Source organism: Arachis hypogaea, chromosome 9 (genome assembly GCF_003086295.3).
Source record: "Arachis hypogaea cultivar Tifrunner chromosome 9, arahy.Tifrunner.gnm2.J5K5, whole genome shotgun sequence".
Classification (NCBI taxonomy): domain Eukaryota; kingdom Viridiplantae; phylum Streptophyta; class Magnoliopsida; order Fabales; family Fabaceae; genus Arachis; species Arachis hypogaea.
The window spans coordinates 113,471,260-113,492,235 of record NC_092044.1 but is presented as its reverse complement, the minus strand read 5'-3'; the positions used below and the strand labels follow the sequence as shown (position 1 = coordinate 113,492,235).

The 20,976-nt window shown below is 38.0% G+C and overlaps 2 protein-coding genes across 6 annotated transcripts; one reads left to right on the top strand and one right to left on the bottom strand.

Annotated features, from left to right (window-relative positions):
• Positions 1–2,989: 2,989 nt before the first annotated feature.
• On the top strand, positions 2,990–4,810 carry LOC112709548 (protein FAR1-RELATED SEQUENCE 5-like). Its single transcript, XM_025761434.1, has one exon. The coding sequence runs from the start codon at positions 2,990–2,992 to the stop codon at positions 4,808–4,810; it is 1,821 nt and encodes a 606-aa protein (XP_025617219.1).
• A 3,013-nt stretch (positions 4,811–7,823) lies between these two features.
• Positions 7,824–11,637, bottom strand: LOC112712085 (uncharacterized). 5 transcript variants are annotated; one of them, XM_025764879.3, is made up of 13 exons: positions 11,502–11,637; positions 10,845–10,988; positions 10,666–10,741; positions 10,165–10,575; positions 9,887–10,063; positions 9,679–9,776; positions 9,499–9,583; positions 9,309–9,386; positions 9,122–9,214; positions 8,900–9,034; positions 8,672–8,793; positions 8,461–8,530; positions 7,824–8,369 (listed from the first exon to the last, which is right to left on the bottom strand). In XM_025764879.3, coding segments are annotated over exons 1-13 (1,611 nt in total). In that variant the 5' UTR covers positions 11,504–11,637; the 3' UTR covers positions 7,824–8,249. The 5 variants fall into 5 exon arrangements, with proteins under 5 accessions (XP_025620664.1, XP_025620661.1, XP_025620660.1 ...); XM_025764876.3 differs by lacking the exon at positions 11,502–11,637 and having other exon boundaries at positions 9,309–9,383; positions 10,845–11,488; XM_025764875.3 differs by lacking the exon at positions 11,502–11,637 and having other exon boundaries at positions 10,845–11,413.
• Positions 11,638–20,976: the final 9,339 nt, after the last annotated feature.

Genomic DNA, 20,976 nt, shown 5'->3' with positions numbered 1-20,976 from the left:
TGGACCAATAGCATAGGGGTTAGACATGGTATTGTTCCATAGGCATGTGATTGGGATCTATCTGGTGTAGGGGGTATAAACAAACGTAACATTTCAGGCTGGAAACTGGAAGGGAAAACAAAGGTAAATGTGCCAGGGTCCCTAGATTAAAAGGAGAACGTAAATCGTTCGAGCTAACATGTTGTTGGGTAAACCTCATTGCTCTGCCACGATTTACACACAAAGGAGACCCTACATACCCTGGCGCGATTCACGTGTTACTGACTTACTGGGTTGGGAAGATTTATGCTTGTAATGTTGTTGAGTTGATTGCATGGCAAAGTTAACTACCTTAGTATGTTAGATCATATAGTGTGTTGGATCATATAGTATATGCTTAATATGCAATATAGAATAATTTTGAAAAAGAAGACCTTGTGCCTGGTGGGTTTAATGACTTAGGGTATATGTAGTTTAGGTAAGACGTAAGAAATTAGGCTTCTTAGTAGCTTCGTTAACACTCTTACTATAGAGTGATGGTTGTATAATAGGGTATTTTTACTTATAATATTTTATTTTAATTATATTTATTTAAATTTTAACTTAAGATATAAAAATATACTTTTTATAATTTCAATGATTGATTTTATTGAGAAGATTAAATTAAATAAAAGAAATACTGATAAATTATAATAAAGAGCACTAAAGTTTAATAGATAAATTTAAGTTTTTCTTTTAAAAAAATGTCAGAGGGTGTTAAAAAATATAATTTTGCATAAGTTAAATTTATGTGGACTTGAGTAACATAAATTAAAGTTTTTACAGAATGACAAACAAAATTTTATAAAATATGTATGAACAGATTGATAAAAAAATCATACAACAATGAATACTAGAAATTTCATAGAAACTTAAATTCATGTTATTCAAAGCATTATGACTTATTTTTTTAAATTATATTTTTTAACACCTTTCGACATGATTTTAAAAAATAACCTTAAATGTATACATTAAATTTAGTACTCTTTTATTATAGGTGCTAGTATGCCTTTTTTTTAATTTAATTTATTTTAATAATGAATTATAAGTTTTTTTTTAAGTTAATATTTAACTGGATTTAATTTAAATTAAAATATTAAAAGTAAAAGTATCCTATTATACATAAATTGTGCCAGGGTGAGTAGGGTTCATTTGTGTGTAAATCGTGGCAGCCCAATGAGGTTTAGCCCGACAACATGTTAAACCTATCAGTCCGGACGATTTACGTTTTCCTTTTAACTCTAGGGACCCTGGCACGATTTACCCTTTGTTTCCCTTACCAGATCATGCATTAATCGTTCCAGGCTGAAATGGTGTACGTTTTATTTAATCCTACACAGTCTAGGACGATTTATATAATCATAGAAGAGGGTAATCACGTTGCATATCTCATTTCAGGGGAACCCATTAAATTTGGGTTCTACAAAATTTATTTAAGTAAGAAACCCTTCAATTTATGTCTATCATACGTCTTCACTGATTGGATTTTGGAGGTGTCCCTTTTATTTCTATTGCTGCCACCATCCCTTTATTGTTCGTAGCCCCTAAGGGAACCCGTAGCTGTTGTAGGTGCAAGCTGTTAAATGCATCAACATTTTCATTAAGATGTCCTTGGCTGTTTATAGTTAGATAGTGGTATTGTTATACGGAAGAGGTTCTGAAATTCTCTGCAGCTAATGGATTTTTCTGTCACACTGATTCATAACTCAGCAATAAATATTATTGAATTTTCCTAAATACTTTCAGAATATGAAGTCATTTAAAAACCCAAACTTGTGTGTATGTTGAAACAGAATATCCTGTGTTGTAACTTTGAGACGAGGTATGCCATTGGCAATGTTCTTAAAATTTACCAGTCGAGAAACTATGTAACCCTTGCGGATTGGTGTTAGTAATCATTGGCTGCTGTAGTGATTAGGAGTGCAATTGCAAAGTTCATCTGTAACAGGGCTGTTATGATAGGGTTATGAACGTATTTCAGGTTGAGGTGTTGTGTCTGTAATATTTCATGGAAAATATAATAGGATTAGAAGTCAACATGAGATTTCCTTGTCGTGATGGAAATAATTTTCATTCATTTGTCAGAACTTGAATCTGAAGCTCCTTTTTTCGCATTTGTTAATGATGATAGAGGAAGATCTTTGAGGACATTTCTTGAAGGGAATATCTATTCGTGAGGGAAACGGATGTCCCGGGCTTATGATGTAGTTGATTTTGCATAAGACGTTAGGGTGTTGTCCGTTACAGTGGTGTGTGTTCATGGTTGTTTGGCTTTTTAAAATCTGCAGTATAATTTGTGTAGAAGTTTCATGGGCGGAGTGGTTGACCGTAACCTGTTGCACACTTTCATGTTTTCAGGCTAGAACTGTGAACCGATAAGTCCGATGGATTTCAATGGGATTTTTGGAGCTGAATTGGAAGACTCGGATGACAACAGCTCCGATGGAGACCGTGGCTGTTATTATGCGAGTGACGAAGAAGGGGACGAGGATGAAGGTGGTGAGCGCTGCGTTGGTGAGGAAGGTGACCCAACAGGATGCAGAGAAGATGAAAATGGTAACTTCTCAGGTGGTGCCAGTCATGCCGGGGATGATGGGAAAAGTCGCCCAGTTGTCGCAGAGGATTTTATGGGCAGAGAGTTTGTCGGGGAGGAGGATGCCTATCTTGCTTACAAGGAGTTTGCTAGAATGAGGGGTTTCGGGGTCCGCAAGGGCGATGTGGGGCGTGTCGACGGGGTTTTGGTCAGGAGAGACTTTTTCTGCCATCGACAGGGCACCAAACATGCTAAGCACTATGATCGTCCTGAGCGAGTTAGGGAGGAGAGGTTGGAGAGTCGAACCGACTGCAAGGCGAAGTTGAAGATTTCTATGATGTGCAACGCAGTGTGTGGAAGGTCAGGACCATCTTCGATGAGCACAACCACGAGCTTGCTCCGGCCATGTTTTCACACCTCCTACCTAGCCATCGCTCGATGAGTAATGGTGACAAAGCACAAGTTGATAGCATGAAGCAATTTGGTATACCAACTGCGAAGATAATGGCTTACATGGCTGGTCAATCTGGAGGGTATGGAATGCTGCGATTTACAAAGCGTGATTTGTATAATTATATACATGGTCAAAGGCTGGCCCGAATCAGTGATGGCGATGCTGCAGCAACGATCAGTTACTTGGAGGGCAAGGCGAATGCCGACATGACGATTGTAGCACGTTACACGCGAACTGCCGATGATCGGCTGGGGAGCCTTTTCTGGGTCGACGGTGAGATGATGTCTGACTATCAGTTATTTGGTGATGTTATGGCCTTTGATTCGACGTATCGGTCTAATAAGTACAAGAAACCGCTTGTAGTGTTCTCTGGGTCAAATCACCATAAACAGACAACCATTTTTGGATTTGCGCTCCTGGAGGATGAGGAAGTTCGTACTTACCGGTGGCTGCTGTTAAATCTTGTAGATGTAATGGGAGAGAAGACTCCGTGTGTTGTTGTCACGGATGGGGACAAAGCGATGCGCGCAGCCATCGCGGAGGTGTTCCCGGCAGCTAGGCACCGGCTGTGTGGGTGGCACTTGGAGAAAAACTGTGTTCAGCGGGTTAAGGATACGGAGTTCCGAAAGGTTTTTAAGAAGGCTATGTATGCGAACTTCGAGGTGGAGGACTTCGAGGAATATTGGAAGACGGCGGTGGAGTCACTTGGCCTACAAAATAATAGTTGGGTTCAACAAACATACGAGGTTAAAGAAAGTTGGGCAACATCATATCTCCGGGGCACTTTCTGTGCGGGATACAGAACAACCTCAAGGTGTGAGGGGATTAACGCATACATAAAGGGGTTCCTGAAATCCACTGATAGCATTTTGGAGCTGGTGCACAGCTTAGATCGCGTTGTAAAGGTTTATCGAAACAACGAAGTCACGGCGCAGTTCTATTCTACGTACTACAGCCCCGTGTTAACAACCGGGCTTGACTCTATCGAGCTTTTTGCATCGAAACTGTACACTCGAGCAGTTTTTAGAGAGGTCAAGAAACAAATCAAGGGTGTTGCAACCTTGCTGTTTCGTGGGAGAGACAGCATCAGCACCACGGTTGTCTACAAGTTTTCAAGGATGGGCGCGCCTGGTAGGATTCACAAGGTTTTGTTCGACCCAGATGACAAGAAAATTCAGTGCGACTGTTCGATGTGGAATAGTGAGGGTATTCCATGTAGTCACATATTCTGCGTGATGAAATACGAGGGTTTGGAACAAATACCGGACAGCCTTATTCTTAGAAGATGGTGCAAGGATGCAAAGGATTCCAGACGGATGCCGGTGACAATGAGACCTGGAGATGAAGGTCGCATGCTTAGGTATGCGGCACTTTCTTCGGCCACAAGCTTGGTCGCAAGACTTGGTTCGGATGAGCGTGAAGACTTCGAATTCGCTAAGGAGAGCATCGCGAGTCTAATAGATAAGCTACGTCACAGAGTTTATGAAAGGGCAGGTGGTCAGCCAGGTATGTCGGGGTGGAAAGCGATGAAGGACCCGGTTGTGGCAAGAACAAAAGGTGCCCCTAAGAGGAAGAAGGAGTTCGACCAATGTAGTCAACCCGACGTGCGAGGGAAGAGGCGTTGCTGCACCAAATGTGGCACACCCGGGCATACCAAGAGGACATGCAGCGGGTACTGTGCACGAGGGGTGTCCGGGATTGGTAATGGGGTCTCCCCCACGGATGGCAACGGTTCGCATGACGGCTCTGCAGCCGCTTCAGCGTCTCTTCCGACCGAGCTCGGTCATGCGTATGAGGTAATATAAGGAAACATCATTAGGCCCAAATGAATGTGTTGCTTCTCAGGTTTCACCTCTGTGTGCAATTGTGGAATTAGTTTCGTGGATCAGATCACACCGCAAACCTTAGTGTTGTTTTACACTGAAATAATTAGGTAGATGCCTTGTGAAAGACTATACTAAATAAGACACATAACGAATTTCAAAACAAAAATTGAAAAAAAAACTAACATATGGGAAAAAGCAGAAAATATGGGGTTGGTAAAAAATACTACTCCTAAACTTCCTATACCTTTTTTTGTATATTTTCTTCTATTTCATTTTTTTATTTCACTTTTTAGAATTATTCGTATACACCAATTTTCTTCTAATCAGAAAAATTTTAATATAATAATCAAAGAAAGACTTCTTAAGTTAATAAATAATTTAAATAATAATAAATAGGAAATTTCCCTAACATGGAATATGAAATCTTTTCTTTTTAGTTGGATGAAATCTTTCGAAAGTCTTGAATTTGTCTATAATCCCTGAGTTAAAGGACCATCTGTGATGTTATTTGTGGGTAGGAGTTGTTTGAACCTTCCATGTGCCCAACAGAATAATAAATAGCTACGTGTACCAGTGTTGGGGGATAGTGCTTGTCAAACTGTTGTTCAGGATGCGATGTTTCACGAACACTGTAAGTTCTAGTCCGGTAGCATGTCATTTGAGTAATATGTATCGTGATTGGAACGGTGGTATATCTTGAGATAAGTAAAGAAATTAAGGTAGAAATGTTAACTCGTTTTAAGTGAACATGAAAATGGGAGATTTTGCTGTATCCTACTTGTTGAACTTAATTACATGTATTATTTTTGGGCCTAGCGGATTATATTTTTCACAGAATCTAAAATAGCCTACATGCTTGCAGGATCAAACATCGGCTCATGGCGAAGCTGGTCTAAATAACGTGTCTAGCTCAGCGGCAAATACATCCTCCATGGTGAGTCGGAGAGGTAGTCCATGTTGGCGTCCTCCGTTTTGTGGCGGGGGAAGTGGGGGGAACTTCTTCCTTGGGGCCAACACATCCACCAATTCTATGCATCCCAACCTTGCTCCGGGCACCAAAGCGATCCGCCGCCGCACGAAGGGCACGGGAGTATGTCGACTCCGATGAGGGCTATGAATGAGGACTTGTTTGAACGGTGGCTGCTCCAGGTACGGGGTTCTCCTGAGATGTACTCCAATATTTTGTCTTTGGATGTATTAGCAGCTCGGACCTGTCCACTAAACCATGTGCCTTTTCATGTTGAACAGAATGTGATGGGTCGTCGCTCGTCGAGCAATATGCAGGGGGGATTTCCCACGCGTGGTACTTGATGTTAAGCTGGGGGATAACACATACCGAATACTTTGTGTCTTGCAAAAAGTTATTATTTTCGGTAAGGTATGTGTTGCTAAGTGGAAGCTGCAGATTTCACTAGTGTGTGCTCTGTTTTTCTGATTTATTGTAACTAGATTTCTAGTGTCTTGCTGGTGACAAATTGAAGCATTATTTGAGGTTCTAGTTGGGTTTGTTTAATTTTGTCTCCGGAATAGCTTGGCCTATACTCAGTTTCTCACTATGTTCGTATCTCCCATTGTCTGCATAATTATGGCCACATGATGTTTTTTGCTTCGTTGATAAAGATGGAGAATCTGCTTTTTCAGTAGAAGGACTGGCTGCTGAAGGCTTTGTCTGAGTTCCTGTAGGCTTTGAAGTTGAACTTGTTTGAGTAAATTTAGGCTCCGAACTTGAATGAATTTCTTGGTGTTGATATTTGGAATATCTTAGCTGTAGGTTGCATAGATGTCTTTTTTTTTCGGTAAAATGCATCGATGTCCTTTTTGTGCTGACATTATTGGGTATTAATGTTTGGGCTTCCATGGAACAAATCCATTTAGCATGTACTGTTGCAAACGGGCCATGAGCAAACGCTAGGTCTGATGGGCCACGTATAAGGTTCATTTTATTTTGGGCCTTTTTTGGCGGGTCCCATAATGTAAAAGCAAGGGTCCGAGGATGCGATCTCAGAATAAGGAATGGTCGTCACAACCCCCGGGCTAACTTCGTTGTTAGCATTGTTTGTGCAAAATAAAATATCTGTAAAAACCTTGCACCCATTAACTAACTCGTATTTAAGTTATTTTTTTTTAGATGTGAAGTCAGCCGTGGTCCACTTCACTATACATTTCTTTAAAAAACAACTATAGAGTTAAATAATTTTTCTTTCCGTAAGGGTCTGTTTGGATTTTTGCAAGAAAATGGAAGGAAATAAAATAAGATAACAGTAAATGGAAGCAAAATTTGAGTTCTTTGTGTGTTGTTTTGATGAATAGAAACTAGAAGGAAAGATAATAGAGGAAGTTTTTTCTTTTGTTTAGAAGAAAAGAAAAGTGAGAAGAGATAAAATCACATTAGTATAAATTTACATTAATACCTTTATCATAAAATAAAAAACAAATGTTTTTATTTATTCCTGTTTTATAGTCTTTTATAAATAGTATAAAACATTATAATTTTATATATTTGACTAAATTTAATTATCTAATACGTATCATATTTAAATTTAAATTTTTAATACAATAACATGTTAACACTAAATTTATATTAATGTCTGTTAATTGGATTTCGATCTATAATTTTTTTTAACACCAAAAATGGAAAATTTTCGGTCTGGTAAAAATCACTTAATTTCTTAGAAATTTTGTATCAAAAGAAACATAATGTGTTGTGTTATATAAGAGAATCCCCCTAAATTGATACTGTTTGTAATTTCATATAGAATTACAGGTCGAACCAAAACAAAATACTTTTTCTTGATAATTGTGATCCATAATATGACTAAGGAAAGTATTGGACATAGAACTATATAGCAATTTTGTTTAAAATTTCTTGCTTGTGATTGAAAGAAAATCTTTTCCACACATTTTCCTTCTATTCTCTTGTAATCCATTTTCCCCTTCTTATTTTCTATCAAACCAAACATCGTGTAAGCGTATATCATCTATTCATATAATGTTCCGATAAAATGCGTATGGTATTTACTAATAGAATAGATATGAACATTACTTGACCATTCTTTGGTCCTGGGCAATATGATCTTAAGAAGACTGTCGCAGTTACATAAGGTACTTATACAAAATGGTTAGAGTTGCAGAACGTCCTCCTACAAAATGGTGCTGTAGGTCTTGCACGTTTTCAAAGGCACATGAGCTATTGGCCAAGACACATTATAGAATTCCGAAGTGGAAGAACGTTACCTATGCAAGCTCAACAGCTGGGAACAACAAATTGGTCGTGTTACTCCAAAAGTGTTGTATGCAACCCAGGGTTTAATCTAACGTGGGGCTGCGGGTAGTTCCAAAATGGCCACACGGTTCTTGGATATGCACCAAAAAAGGGTTCGCAAAAAGTATAGGACCGGAATTTCTTCAAGGGCGATGGCTACTCGGCCTCCACCTGCCAGTGAGCAACGGCTTTGGCAACGATGTCCCTAGCCATTTCGTTGTGCGACTTCATCACCAGATCTACCGCCAACCGCATACGCGTTGCGCTGCTGACGTTCTATAACACAGGAAAAACCAAACCCGACAAACATAGCCAGTCAAGAAGACACATATCTATCATGACATGAACAGGTGACGGAATAAAATACCTGCACACTATAATTCTGCCACAGATGGTCCCTAATCATCCACTGTGCCACCCACACGCCGCAGTCCATTCTGTTGGACAGCCACAAAAAAAAAACAAGTAAGTTTACATTCTAAAGGAGTTGCCACTTTTAGCATGAGTTGCCACACTATTAAGTTTGTTGAGTCATGCATGCATGTGCGAGCCATGTTGACGGGATCTTAGTAGCTCACGATTTGGGATCCTGCTGGGGCAGTTCAGGTTCTTCGAATTCAAATGTGGAAAACCTGGGTCGAACGGAACAGTTGCCAGCGAGCCAAGATTGTCCCAACGTCAGCCCTTCAAGGTACAACGCCTACATAAGGAGGAAGAATATATGACGACGATTACGACCCCAGCCTCAACAGTTATAAATAAAAGTGATACGATCCAATAGTATGGCATTAAACACGGATACTCACCACGCGCGTCATGCCGATCTTCCTTGCTTCTGCTTGGGCAGGATCTCGAAGGGAGTCCAGGTAAATGAGTTTCATGCGGGGTACATCAATTATCATGAGATACCAGTGACCATCACACCACATGGGTTGATGTATCTACACAAAAATTGAACAAGATATCAGACTTGAGGCGTAGAATGAAATCATAATGTCGAAATTAATTGGGTAAGGTAGCTAACATACCCTCGTGACCCTGTCCACCTTGCACCGCATGTAGTTGTTACGAATCGAGGTGGCAGTTCCTGAGGTAAGCGTTCGGCCTTCGAGTGCGGCCTGCTGAGATAAGTCAATAAGGGAAATAAATCAACATTGTCTTCCGAACAAGTCAATTACTGTTCAACAAATTCGAAAAGGAATATAGCTAACATACCATGATGCTTGTGGGGAGGAACCATTGAGTTTGTTTTGAAGTCCGTGTGAGCATCCGGACGACCACATTTAGAACCTGCTGTGAAAAAAGATATCAATGAAGAACAGGGTCTCTGTGTCATACTCAGTTCTCGTATAAAGGCATGCCATTTAGCTCATCAAAAACAATGATAATCGCTACAGGGACGTACATCGTCCACAACTTCCGCTCTCGGAACAAGGGTCATCAGGGCTGCCCTGTTAGCTATGCAGTCGCCGACATCCACCAGTATTTCGCTGTCAAGAAACCATGCGATCATGTCAGACAGGGATTATCGTACAACATTCCAACCGCCAAGCACCTATTGCAACAACGACCGCATGTTACTAACCTGTGGGAAAAATCCCTGCAGAAGACATAAGCCGCCACGGCCAGCTCAACTGGAGAAAGATTCATCTCGTTCTGCGGCTGAAATGCAAGGTTCATGGCCTGCGAAATCCAAGCAAAGTGTCACGAATGAATAACTACCAGCAAACCTGATTTTGCATGCTAGAGTGGAGGTTGTAATAGGTATTTTGTAAACAGATTGAACAACTCACTCGGGGAATTTGTGGGCGTTTCATCGCCATCCCCTGCCAACCATCGAGCAGGTCCTCGTTCGCAGCGGGATTGTAATCGCTCTGATTCCTAGTGGACCAAGGAATGCATCTGTTGCCTTCTTTAGGTGTTTTCCTGCATTTTGGGCTATCCCAGACATCCTCGGTAGTCAAATCGACCTGCAAGAATCAAGTGCCTTATTATGCTATCTAGAACGGACATTTCATGGAATAAGCATATGCATGATATGAATAAACCCCTTTATCCTATAAGACCGAACCACTTCCGGCGAGGGGCTTGGTTGGGATTTTTTCCGGGGCCGGACATTCTTTCTTGCGGGTTTCTCCTTCCGCGAAGATCTGAAAGGCATATGGTCAACCGTGAACTTTGTGTCGATAGTAGGACGGGATGACGGACCCTTGCCCTCTCCAGGAGTTCGAACGTGGCTGTCGATGGTCCTCTTCTTTGAAGTCGGCGTGGCCTCCCCCGTGCAGCACCTGCAAGTGGCGCAGTGCCCAAATGAAACCGGATTCAGGGAAATAGCAGAATTGGCTCTTTGCAGCAGTTTGATGGCATCCCTCACTTCTTGTACAAGGGCATCATGCCGGGACAGCGTTGCCGAAAGTTTTCTCATCTCCGTTTGCATCCCGGATACACTTGTCACCATGCTCATCGCGAGGGCTTCGCAGTCCTGCATCAACACGTACCACATCACAAAATCATGCACTTCGAAATAGGTGACATTTTTACTGCTAAGGAAAACTACCCAACTAAGACATACCTGGGTTTTGGGAGCATGGGAGGATTGGCAACTTCCACATGACGCGACTTCATCCGCATCTGCTCCTACGAAGCCCCTGTAAACGTCAAGCGAGAGTAACACTTTAGGAAATTATCCATGTATATTCCATGCATTGTATATGTGGTACCAAAAATAAATAAAAAAATATCCTTTATTACCAGCCAGTGTTAGGAGACGACCTCTTCCTGGCACACGACGAGGAACATTTGGAACTTGAACCAGGCACCGGTTCCGGTACGGGAAGCGGTTTGACCTGAACATTTCCGATCGACTTCTCACCGAAGGACAATCGACGTGAGCGCCTGCCAAACCCACGAATTTCACCAGTTAGCATTCAACAAGGGCATATACGCCGCAGCAATAGAAAAAACCTCCGTCGAAGGCTCCCTAGTGCACCCCCTTCTCTTTTCAGCTTTTCAGGGCCAGGAATCGCGTTGACAGGCCCAGGAGAATAAAGGGGACATGGTTGTGTGCACAACAACCCGCAAGGCCACACATTTTCTTGCGAACACAGCCCAGATAGGTTGTTGTCTGAATATGACTTTTTTATTTCGGCCACACACTCGTTGGCCTGCAAAAACGACCAACCATACGGGGCCAACTAGATTCAAGATATCTACACGGAACCCTAATGCTACAAGGGTGACAGCAAGATATTTTCAAAAGAACAGGTTTCCGACACCGGCGAGATAGTGACTACGGGTAGCTTGTGAATGGAAGGACGTGGGAATGGACCACGAGTACCCTGACACTGTTGAAATAGTAACGGTACGGTTTAAACAGAACATAGCTAAGTGTGGATGGCATCAACTCACATGGGTTCGAGCTACGAACGAATCTTTGATGTGGTCTCTGCAAACGGATAACGAACGTGTCCACCACTCAGGACTCCATTCACGGACCCCCAACGAGGCGACACTGCTCTGTTTTGTCCTCTTTCAAGGAAAGAATCTTGCGTGCCGAGAAACAGTGGCGAGGGAATAATATAGTCAGACTCGGACACTGCCATGCGCCAGCATGGAGGCGAGTTTCGTGGAGGAGGTTAACAGGCGCAACGTCTTCTTCGTTTGTGCAATGCCTTTGGTTTAGTGTTGTGATCTTCCTGCACCACTCGAGCTGCTTCACCCCGTCCTCATAGTCATTACATGAGGATCGCTTTGACAGAACTACCCCTTTCATTTTGGAGACATTCGTTCCCGATAAATCAGTATGACCATGAGGTCTTCATATTGGTGGCGGGAAAGCACAATTGCGGGGGGCAAAGTAGTCCTTCTAAAGGGATCACAACCCCATGCGGGCTACATTGAGTTGTCCATCAAGCTATCGCATCATAGCTGCTATAGCAAAACTCACAACGGACAAAACAAGGACTATTAGGACCTACTGGGTCCCGCTACTTTACCGAGTTGAACATGCTTGAAGAGCCTGGCTTATTTGAGATTCACAACACATGGCATCATTGGTATGATGGGGGCAAATTTGTCCATTCCATAAAACTTCGTAGTATAAGTATCCCCCTACCACTACCACCCCATAATGTAGTACACCAATCCCTTCAGGGTTATACTAGAAAGTAATCTTAGCGACCTCCAAAACCATGGCACTCCATCTTGGGGAGAGCATCAGCCCACTAAACAAACACCGAACACGTTACAAAAACCCGTTTGGAAGCAACATGAACACCTTCCATGTTCTCTTGGGATTGGGTGGCATTGGGAGTAAAGGCATGACTCAGTTACCTTCCTAGTTACGTCGGAGTTTTTAACGGGTGCGCTCCTCGGCCAATTTCACATTTAAAAAGGCTGGGGTGAGTTGCAAGACTGCCGCTCTACCAGTGTGTTTAGCGACAGTTAATGCAACTTTGGCGACTCCCTGTTATAAGTTGGCATCTCGAGTGAGCAATCTTGGAGAATAGCAACTGCTACCGATCTTAATCTTTTGGTGTACCTCGAGTTGACACCGATTATTTTTATAGGTGACTACTAGTATATTATTCACTATTAAGCTGGTAAAAAAATTTTTTTATTTTATTTTCCTGTATGCTGAATCATGGCTGTGGCCGTATGTATGTGCAAATTATTAATCCTTACTCGTTGCATGTACGTGTCCCATGATGCATTGACCCTTTGTTTCGTATTAATGTTTGAACTCAACCGTTATTTATCGTGGTCGAACCTTTTTTTGAACTGTGAGGATGTTGCCTCTGCTCGATATTCGCCGGTCATTCTTCGTCTATCGCACATGCTTCATACGTATTTTTTTTCGCTACGTTCAAGGTGTTGCTCGTGACAATAGACACGTATTATACGACTTTACATGGAACGAGCAAGAGATCGCTGAGCATGAACACTTGCCGTGGACGTGCTCACTGTTGCACGGACATTAAGGCTGATGAGGAGAACACTTACCCCACGCACGAGGGTGATAACGTGTCTGACGGTGCCATTATTAAAATGTGTTATAGAAGGGTCGGGGGGCCCGGAAGCTTTCCATCACAACCGGCTACACCGGCTAACGGAGGCTCATCATGGCTCTCCAGTGCATACATCCTTTAAACGTGTGCATGCCGGGCCAGGTCAAACTCTAACTTTCCATGTCTTGCTGCATGCCTTCCCAATGCGAGGCACCTGCAAGTGTAGCGGAAGCATATGCCGCGGGCAACCCGAGAGGCATCAGAATTGGCATATGCATGGCGCGATCCAACCGTCCGCGAGCCAACCCCGGTCGAAGCCTAATTTGAACAAGACCTGGTTATGCATGCAAGGACGTCATCCGAAGCCACATACCACGACGTTGTTGTTTGACTGTGGACGTACCGGCGTTAATATGTGGTGGAAAATTTTGTTCACACAAGTATAAGAACTTTATTTTCATGGAAGAAACGTAAGCGATTAACGGCCACACGATTCCATATTGGGATTAGGCTTTCGAGCTTGTAAAATAGAAAACAATAACATTCTCGTGGAGAGAAATATAACACATAATTACAGGAAATCAGTTTTAAAAATTTAATTTGAGTTAAGAACAATAGCCACCTTCTTTTAAGAGGTTAGGTATAAAAATATATAACAAATTTGGTAGGCTTTACGTTCCAATTTTCGCGTTACAATCATCACGCTATTAAAAAGAGAAATGCTAAATTAGAAATAAATAAATTTTTAATATAAGCATTAGAAATAAATAAATTTTTAATAACAACATGTGATATATGACAAAATATATATAATATTAATTAGTTTATAAAAACTTCTAAAAAAATGGTTTTTTTTAATAAAGTGTTATTAAAAAATTAACATTATAAAAACTAATGTCAACCAATATGCTGTAAAAGTTTATTAAATATATTTAATAGGAAAATCATTGAATATAAATTTTTATTGAGTTTAAATTTTAAATAATTTTTAATTGAATTTCAAATATTTTTATTTTAAAGAATTAGATTATTTTAATATTATTTTTTTCTTATCTTTTTAATTGAGTCTTTGATTATTTAAATTATAAACCTCGTTTATAATTAAGAGTAATATTTTAACACAACCAATTAGTCACACATATAAAAATACAAGAACAATTCTATTGTCATATTTATAATCTAACTTTATAAGCAATACAATACAATAAAACTATATATAAGTAATATAACTAAATTTTATCTACATCTATAGTCACAATTCATAAATAATATAATTAAATTATATTTATGTTTATAGTTAAAATATGAATAAAAATACAAAAAGTTATCACGATGGTTAATTTTTTTCATTTATAATTTTTTTATTATTTTTGTTGTGATAAGTTTAATTATTCTAATAATTAATTATTTTTTAAAAAAGATAATTGAATAACACAAAAAAGTCTTATTAAGAGTAATTTATTTATATATGATTAAAAAATAATTGAATAATTATATACAGTAAAAAATTAATATTACTAAAAAAACAATTAAAATTTATTTTAAAATTAAAAAATATAGGTTACGTAAAAGTAAAATTAAAATGCATGATTTTTTTTATCAAAATTTTTCTATGAGTAATTATAAAAGTATTTTATGATGAATAAAAATATTAAAATCGTACTAAAAGGTCAATGAATTTTTTGTTTACTTTTTTAAACATATTTAATTCTATCTGATTAGAGTGTGGATCCGATTCGATCCAATCCGATCATCTTACAGATCAGATCATATCCTCAAATTACAGGTCAGATACGGATAAACATTGTGGATTCATATGGATATGATCTACTCTATGAACACCCCTAACTACTACTATAGGTTCATTGTTGCAAAGGAATGCTTCTTTTATTATAAACCATTATTAGATCTTAATTTCCATTAAAACAACGTAATTGTCAACAAAGAGATAATACTTATTGGTCTCTGAAATTATGTTCGTACTTCAATCGATAGTTGTAAACACCGAACTGCATTCGCTGGTTCGCACAGAAAACTAGAGAACCAGACTAGAACTGAACCCTTGTTTGGTTCGGTTTACTCCTAAGACCGTTTAAGAAATAAAACCGGTGTGAACCGGTGCAAACTGGTCTAACCGAACTGGTCTGCTTGAAAAAATCTTTAAAATGTCTCCACAAGGTCTCGAACCAAGAACGTTGGAGCAAAAGCAACCTCTACTTTCTAGTTAGCCATTGCACTTCTAAATATTATATTTGACAAATACTAATTATATAGTATACATCAATATGTAATTTAATTTAATTTTTGTTTTTTCTATTTTTAAAATTAATTACATTTTAATTATATACTGTTATTAATATAAATATAAATTTCACTAAAAATTTATTCATTTACTTGATCTATGTTATTGCTAGTATTGTGATTAAGGTTATTTGTTTTGATGTTAGTGTTAAAATCTATTGATATTATAGTTAGATGATAGGCTTTGTGAATTAATCATTTTTTTATTGTGTCAAAATAAGATACTATTGTAGTATTAAAATTTTATAATTTTCTTATATTAGTTACTTTTAGAAGTTGAGTCTTGATTCTTCGTAAAATGTTAGTGAAGATATGTATTTCTAATTTTTATTTTAAGTTTTTAACTATTTCATATTTAATATTTACGTGAGACCGATTTTATCGGTTCAACCAGTGATATATGGGTTGAACCAATAAACCAGTGAACCAATAGCTTGACCGGTTCGATCACTGGTTCGGTTCTAACAACTATGTTTCAATCTAATTTCATAAATTTCCATTTACTCAATTGAGTCTCCCAACTTAACAGTTATGACTCACATTGGTTTCTAATCTTATTTTTGTCACTGTCTCACATAATCGTTAACGACATACTGAGATGGACTAAAGACTGCTACATTATACATTCTAGCGACTATTTGATGTGACAATTGAAATTTTTTTGACGTTCTTTTTTTTCAACTAAACACTTAAAACCCTAATATGAGTCACGGATACCTATTTTAAAAGTTTTTTTCTGTTAAATATAAAATTTCTTAGGAATGAGACATATGAAAAACAAGATATCGGTGTTTATTTTGGATGAAAGTCAAAGCATAGTCGCTTCAGAACCGAATCCGTGATCGAATCCGCCAAGCGGTTGGTTTATTGGTTTATTGGTTCAACAGATTAACCATTGGTTAAACCGATAAAATCGGTCTCACGTAAATAACATATATAAAATAATTAAGAACTTAAAATTCAATTGGTTCGATTAGACCAGTGTATATCAGGTTTCGTTGGTTGTAATCGGTTTTTTGTGACCATCACCGATTTTAACTAAGTCTCTTCTTTAAACGGTCTAAAAAGTTAATTGAACTGGTCTAGAATCTGATTCACCGATTTTTTCATCTAACCAGTCGGTACGGTTCAATTTTTAGAACACTGAGACAAAGCATTCCATATAAAGTATCTTAGAAAAAAATTTAATAATTAGGGTGTGTGCCATGTTTAACTGTCAAAGTAGGTTTATAGGGCAACAAACGCTAGAGCTTGACATTAACCGGATGGACGTTGAGGGTAATTTGGTGCCTTGTTATTAAGGTGCGAGCCTAAGACGCCTTCGAAGAATTGATGTCGGTGACCTGACGGTTATCATTAGCAGTGTTGTAATAATCGGATCGGACCTGCCGGTTCGACTGAAAAACCGGTGAACCGAATCATAGGCCGGTCCGATCCACTACATGAAACGAACAAGGTCGAACCAAATGGGTGGGGTGGATTTCGAGCCCTTGTCCTCAGGAAAAAAAGCGCATGTGATAACCACCAGACTGTCCAATTCTAGTTAATATGTTTACAAATTATTATATATATAGATATCTTTTATCGTACTATTTAATGTATTTTTATCTTAATTATAAACTCACTAAGTGTTAAATTAATTATATTTTTATGTTACAATAATTATAAATTCATTTATTTTTTCATAATTGTTTAAGATTTATTAATGTTATTTTTGAATAAATACTTGTAGTATATATTACTATAATAGTTCCAAATTTATAAATAAATTATTAAAATGTGAAAATAATTATTATTTTAATATAAAAACAAAATAAAATATTTATGAACAGTAAAATTATCATATTACTTATTATTCCTGTTTCATTTTGTTGTATAATAACTGGATATGCTTAAAATATTAGTAAAAATATTTATTTTAAACTTTAATTTTAATTTTTTGCCTATTTTTTATTTTTAATTTACATAGAATCGGGTAAACCGGTTTAACCGGTGATCCACCGATTGAACTAATAATCCAGTAATCCAGTAGCTTGATAAGTTCGATCATCTTTTTGGTTCTGACAACTATGGTCATTAGAACTCGATTTTGTACCAATAGGTCTTACATTTTTGGAAGAGTCACAGACGCATGAGGAGTGGATTAAAACTGGGTCTTATGGTAATAGCGAAGAAAGATAAAGCTCATTTCAAAAACCCAAATTTTCGGACTTCCGCAATGATGATTTTTCCTTATATGTATATAAAGTTTTTTTGGTATATATAAAGGAGAGTTTCATTGCTCTTCCCTTCAAAATCGTGAATATGGCTAGTAAGTAGTAATACTCATGGTTCTGAAAACCGGACCGGACCGGCCGGTTCAACCGGAAAAACCGGGAACCGGTCAGTTAACCGGTCCGGGTAAGCTCAAAAACCGGCTAACAAAAAACCGGTAAAAAACCGGTCGAACCGGCCAGTTAACCGGTAAATCGGTCGAACCGGCCAGTTTTTTAACAGTTTTTTAACGGTTTTTTATTAAATTAATATATTTAAAATTATTTTTAAATTTTTTAATAATTTAATTTAATATTTAATTAAACCGGTTGAATTCCGGTTGAACCCCGGTCGAATCATTAAACCATTGAACCAGTAACCTCACCGGTTCATTGACCGGTCCGGTTCTCCCAACCTTGGTAATACTAAATACAAAATATAGATATTATGTTCAGCTGCTCTTCTATTAAGTTAAAAATATATTTTTAACATAATATTTTTAATATTATAAATTTAGTATGAATAATTAAAAAAGAATTTGTGTTGTTATTATGTATACCCAAGTCAAAATAACAATTTATTAGCATTATTTACAGATTATTTATTTGTATATTAAATTTATTTACTTTTTTAATTCTATTTAATTTAAAATAAATTAAAAATTTTATATTTATATTTAAAATATTCTTTTTTTAAGACATAAATATAATAGATAAAAAATTATTGCTTTAATTTTGTATTGAACATCTTTAATTATCTTTAATTGTATAATTATTTTAGTATTATTAATTTCTAATTTCATTATATCACCTCATCGTACATGTCCCCTCATGCACTGACCCTTTAAAACGTCTTCTTGGTTGAACTCAACTATTTTTTTAGGAAAAGTCTAGGGGCAGCAACTTTTGTGTTTTTTGGCCAGCAGTTAACCATCAAAACAAAAGTGAATGCTCTCCTACTATTACATGTAATCTCATACCATTAAAAATACTATCGATGGCCAATTGATGGTTACAAAACACTAAAATTGCTGCCCCCTAGCATTCCCTTTTTTTTTATCCTGCCCGGTTTCATGTTTGAACTGCGACGATGCCGCCTCTAGTCGATGTTCGCCGCTCACTCTTCATCTCTCCTACATTCTTAATGCGTTAAAAATAATTCATAACTACGTTCATCGCGGAGCTCGTGAAAAGAGACGCGTGTTATACGATGTAAACCCTTAAGTTCAACACACCTATAAACATGAACAGTTGCCGTCGAAATGCTCGCTGTTGCACTGCCATTAACTCTCGTGAAGAGAAACCGTATAGTTGCGCAGGAGGGTGTGAACAATAGTAACGGTGCCAATATTAAAACTGTGACCTAGAAGAGGCGGGGGGCCGGAAGCACTCAGTCACAACCGCTTTCGGCCGCTAAGGTAGGCTCCACATGGCTGTACAGTACACGCATCCTTTAAACCTGTAGATGCCCGGCCAGGTCAGACGCTAACTTCCCATGTCTTGGTGACTGGCTTCCCAATTCAAGGCTCGTGCTCCTGTAGAAGGAATGAGAATGATAGAGAAGGGAAGAGATAAGAGGAGAGAATTTATTCATTTCGGAGGAAAAAATTTGACTTCAATTGCAATTAGGAAGTGACATGTTGTTACCGAGAAAAGACGAGATCGGGCATCGGCCAGGAAGGATATCTTCCTTGGTACAGAGTTCTTGCTCAATTTTGTTCGCCCAACAAGAAGATAGCCTCTGCGTCTCAGGCTTTGAAGAAGATGGATGAAACAATTATGAGAGAGATGCACGCAACAGAATCGGGGTATCTCACTCTCTCATCCGATGAAGCTGCCGCTAATTTGATGTTGGAGAACACGATAGTGCTACGGTTGAACATGATTCAACCTTGGAAGCTTCACTCTTCTACATTAAAGGTGAATGGCTAACGGTTGAAGGTAAAGAGTAAGAGATATGGTTCCGAAAATCGGATCGGACCGTTCGGTCAAATCGATTCAACCGGATACCGACGATGCAAGCGATCAGGTTCTCCTCCCATATTCGGTTGACGGAAAACTGCTAGAAAACAGCCGATCTGGCCGATAAAAGACCGGTTTGGCCTAATCCGTAGCCTGCCAGTTAGGATAAAACGACGTCGTTTTTTAGTTTGTAGGGAAAAAAGGGAAAGGTATCCACTCCTGAACCAACCCCCCTCTTCCCCTCTAGCCCTTCACCGCTGCCTCTTCTTCCTTTTCCCCGTGTCGTTTTCATCTTCAATGGCATGTTGTTTTCATCTTCCTCTTCCCCAGGTATCTCGCCACGTCGTTCTCTTTTTCGCTGGCTTCTCAGCACGGAACCCGGGTTAGTGGCCCTGCTTTCAATTCTTCGCCTCCGCTTCTTCCTTTTACTTTCTGAATGTTCGGTCTTCTTCCTCATTTGAAGTTCTGAAATTGTTGTTCAATTTTTGTTCCAGTTCTCTTGTAATGTTTTCTGTTCGGCTAATTTTCTTCTTTGCAAACGCAAAAGTGATTTTGTTCGTAACACCACGTTCATAAAAAACAATAATTTCTAGCTCCTCGATTGCACTAACCTGCTTCTAGCCACTATCTTCAGCATTTATTTTTTTCCCCTACTTTATCCTTTATACATGTTATTGCATTATTTATAGAATTCTTATTGTTTTTCTCTAAATACACTCTTTATTTATTATTTAATATTTATATTTTTTATTAATTTTTTTATTTGACATTATACATTTCTATACTTATAATCTTTGTGTATTATATTTATTATTATCTTTTATAACAAAATTTATTGATACCTAATTAAACAGAAATAATTAATCATAAATAATAATTATAGTTACGTATTATAATGTACTTAAAAAGAGTACTAGAAGTATTAAAAATATATTTCATAAAAAAACATAAAAGCGAAAACTATAAAAAAGAAAATTAAACATGTATAAAAAAATAACATCATAACTTAACGCCATGTCTTTTTACGTAATTATCTAGCTAAAACTGATTTAACTAATATTATCCAAATAATATTTATTTTGTCAAAATCAATTTTAGTAAAAAATTGCCAAACATAAATCATATTAACCGAAACTTACTTCTACCATAACTTAATTCTATAAAATCACTGTTATTCAAATTTCAGTTTGACTAACTACACCTCAAGCACACACTAAGAGCTTGTTTGAGTGAGCTTTCAATAAAAGATTTTTTCCAACTTATCTTTTTTTAAAAGATCTTATAGAAAAGTTAAAGTAATTTTATGTTTCCATGTCTCATGTAAAAAAATCTTTTTATCTATCAATTATGTTTGGGTATAAC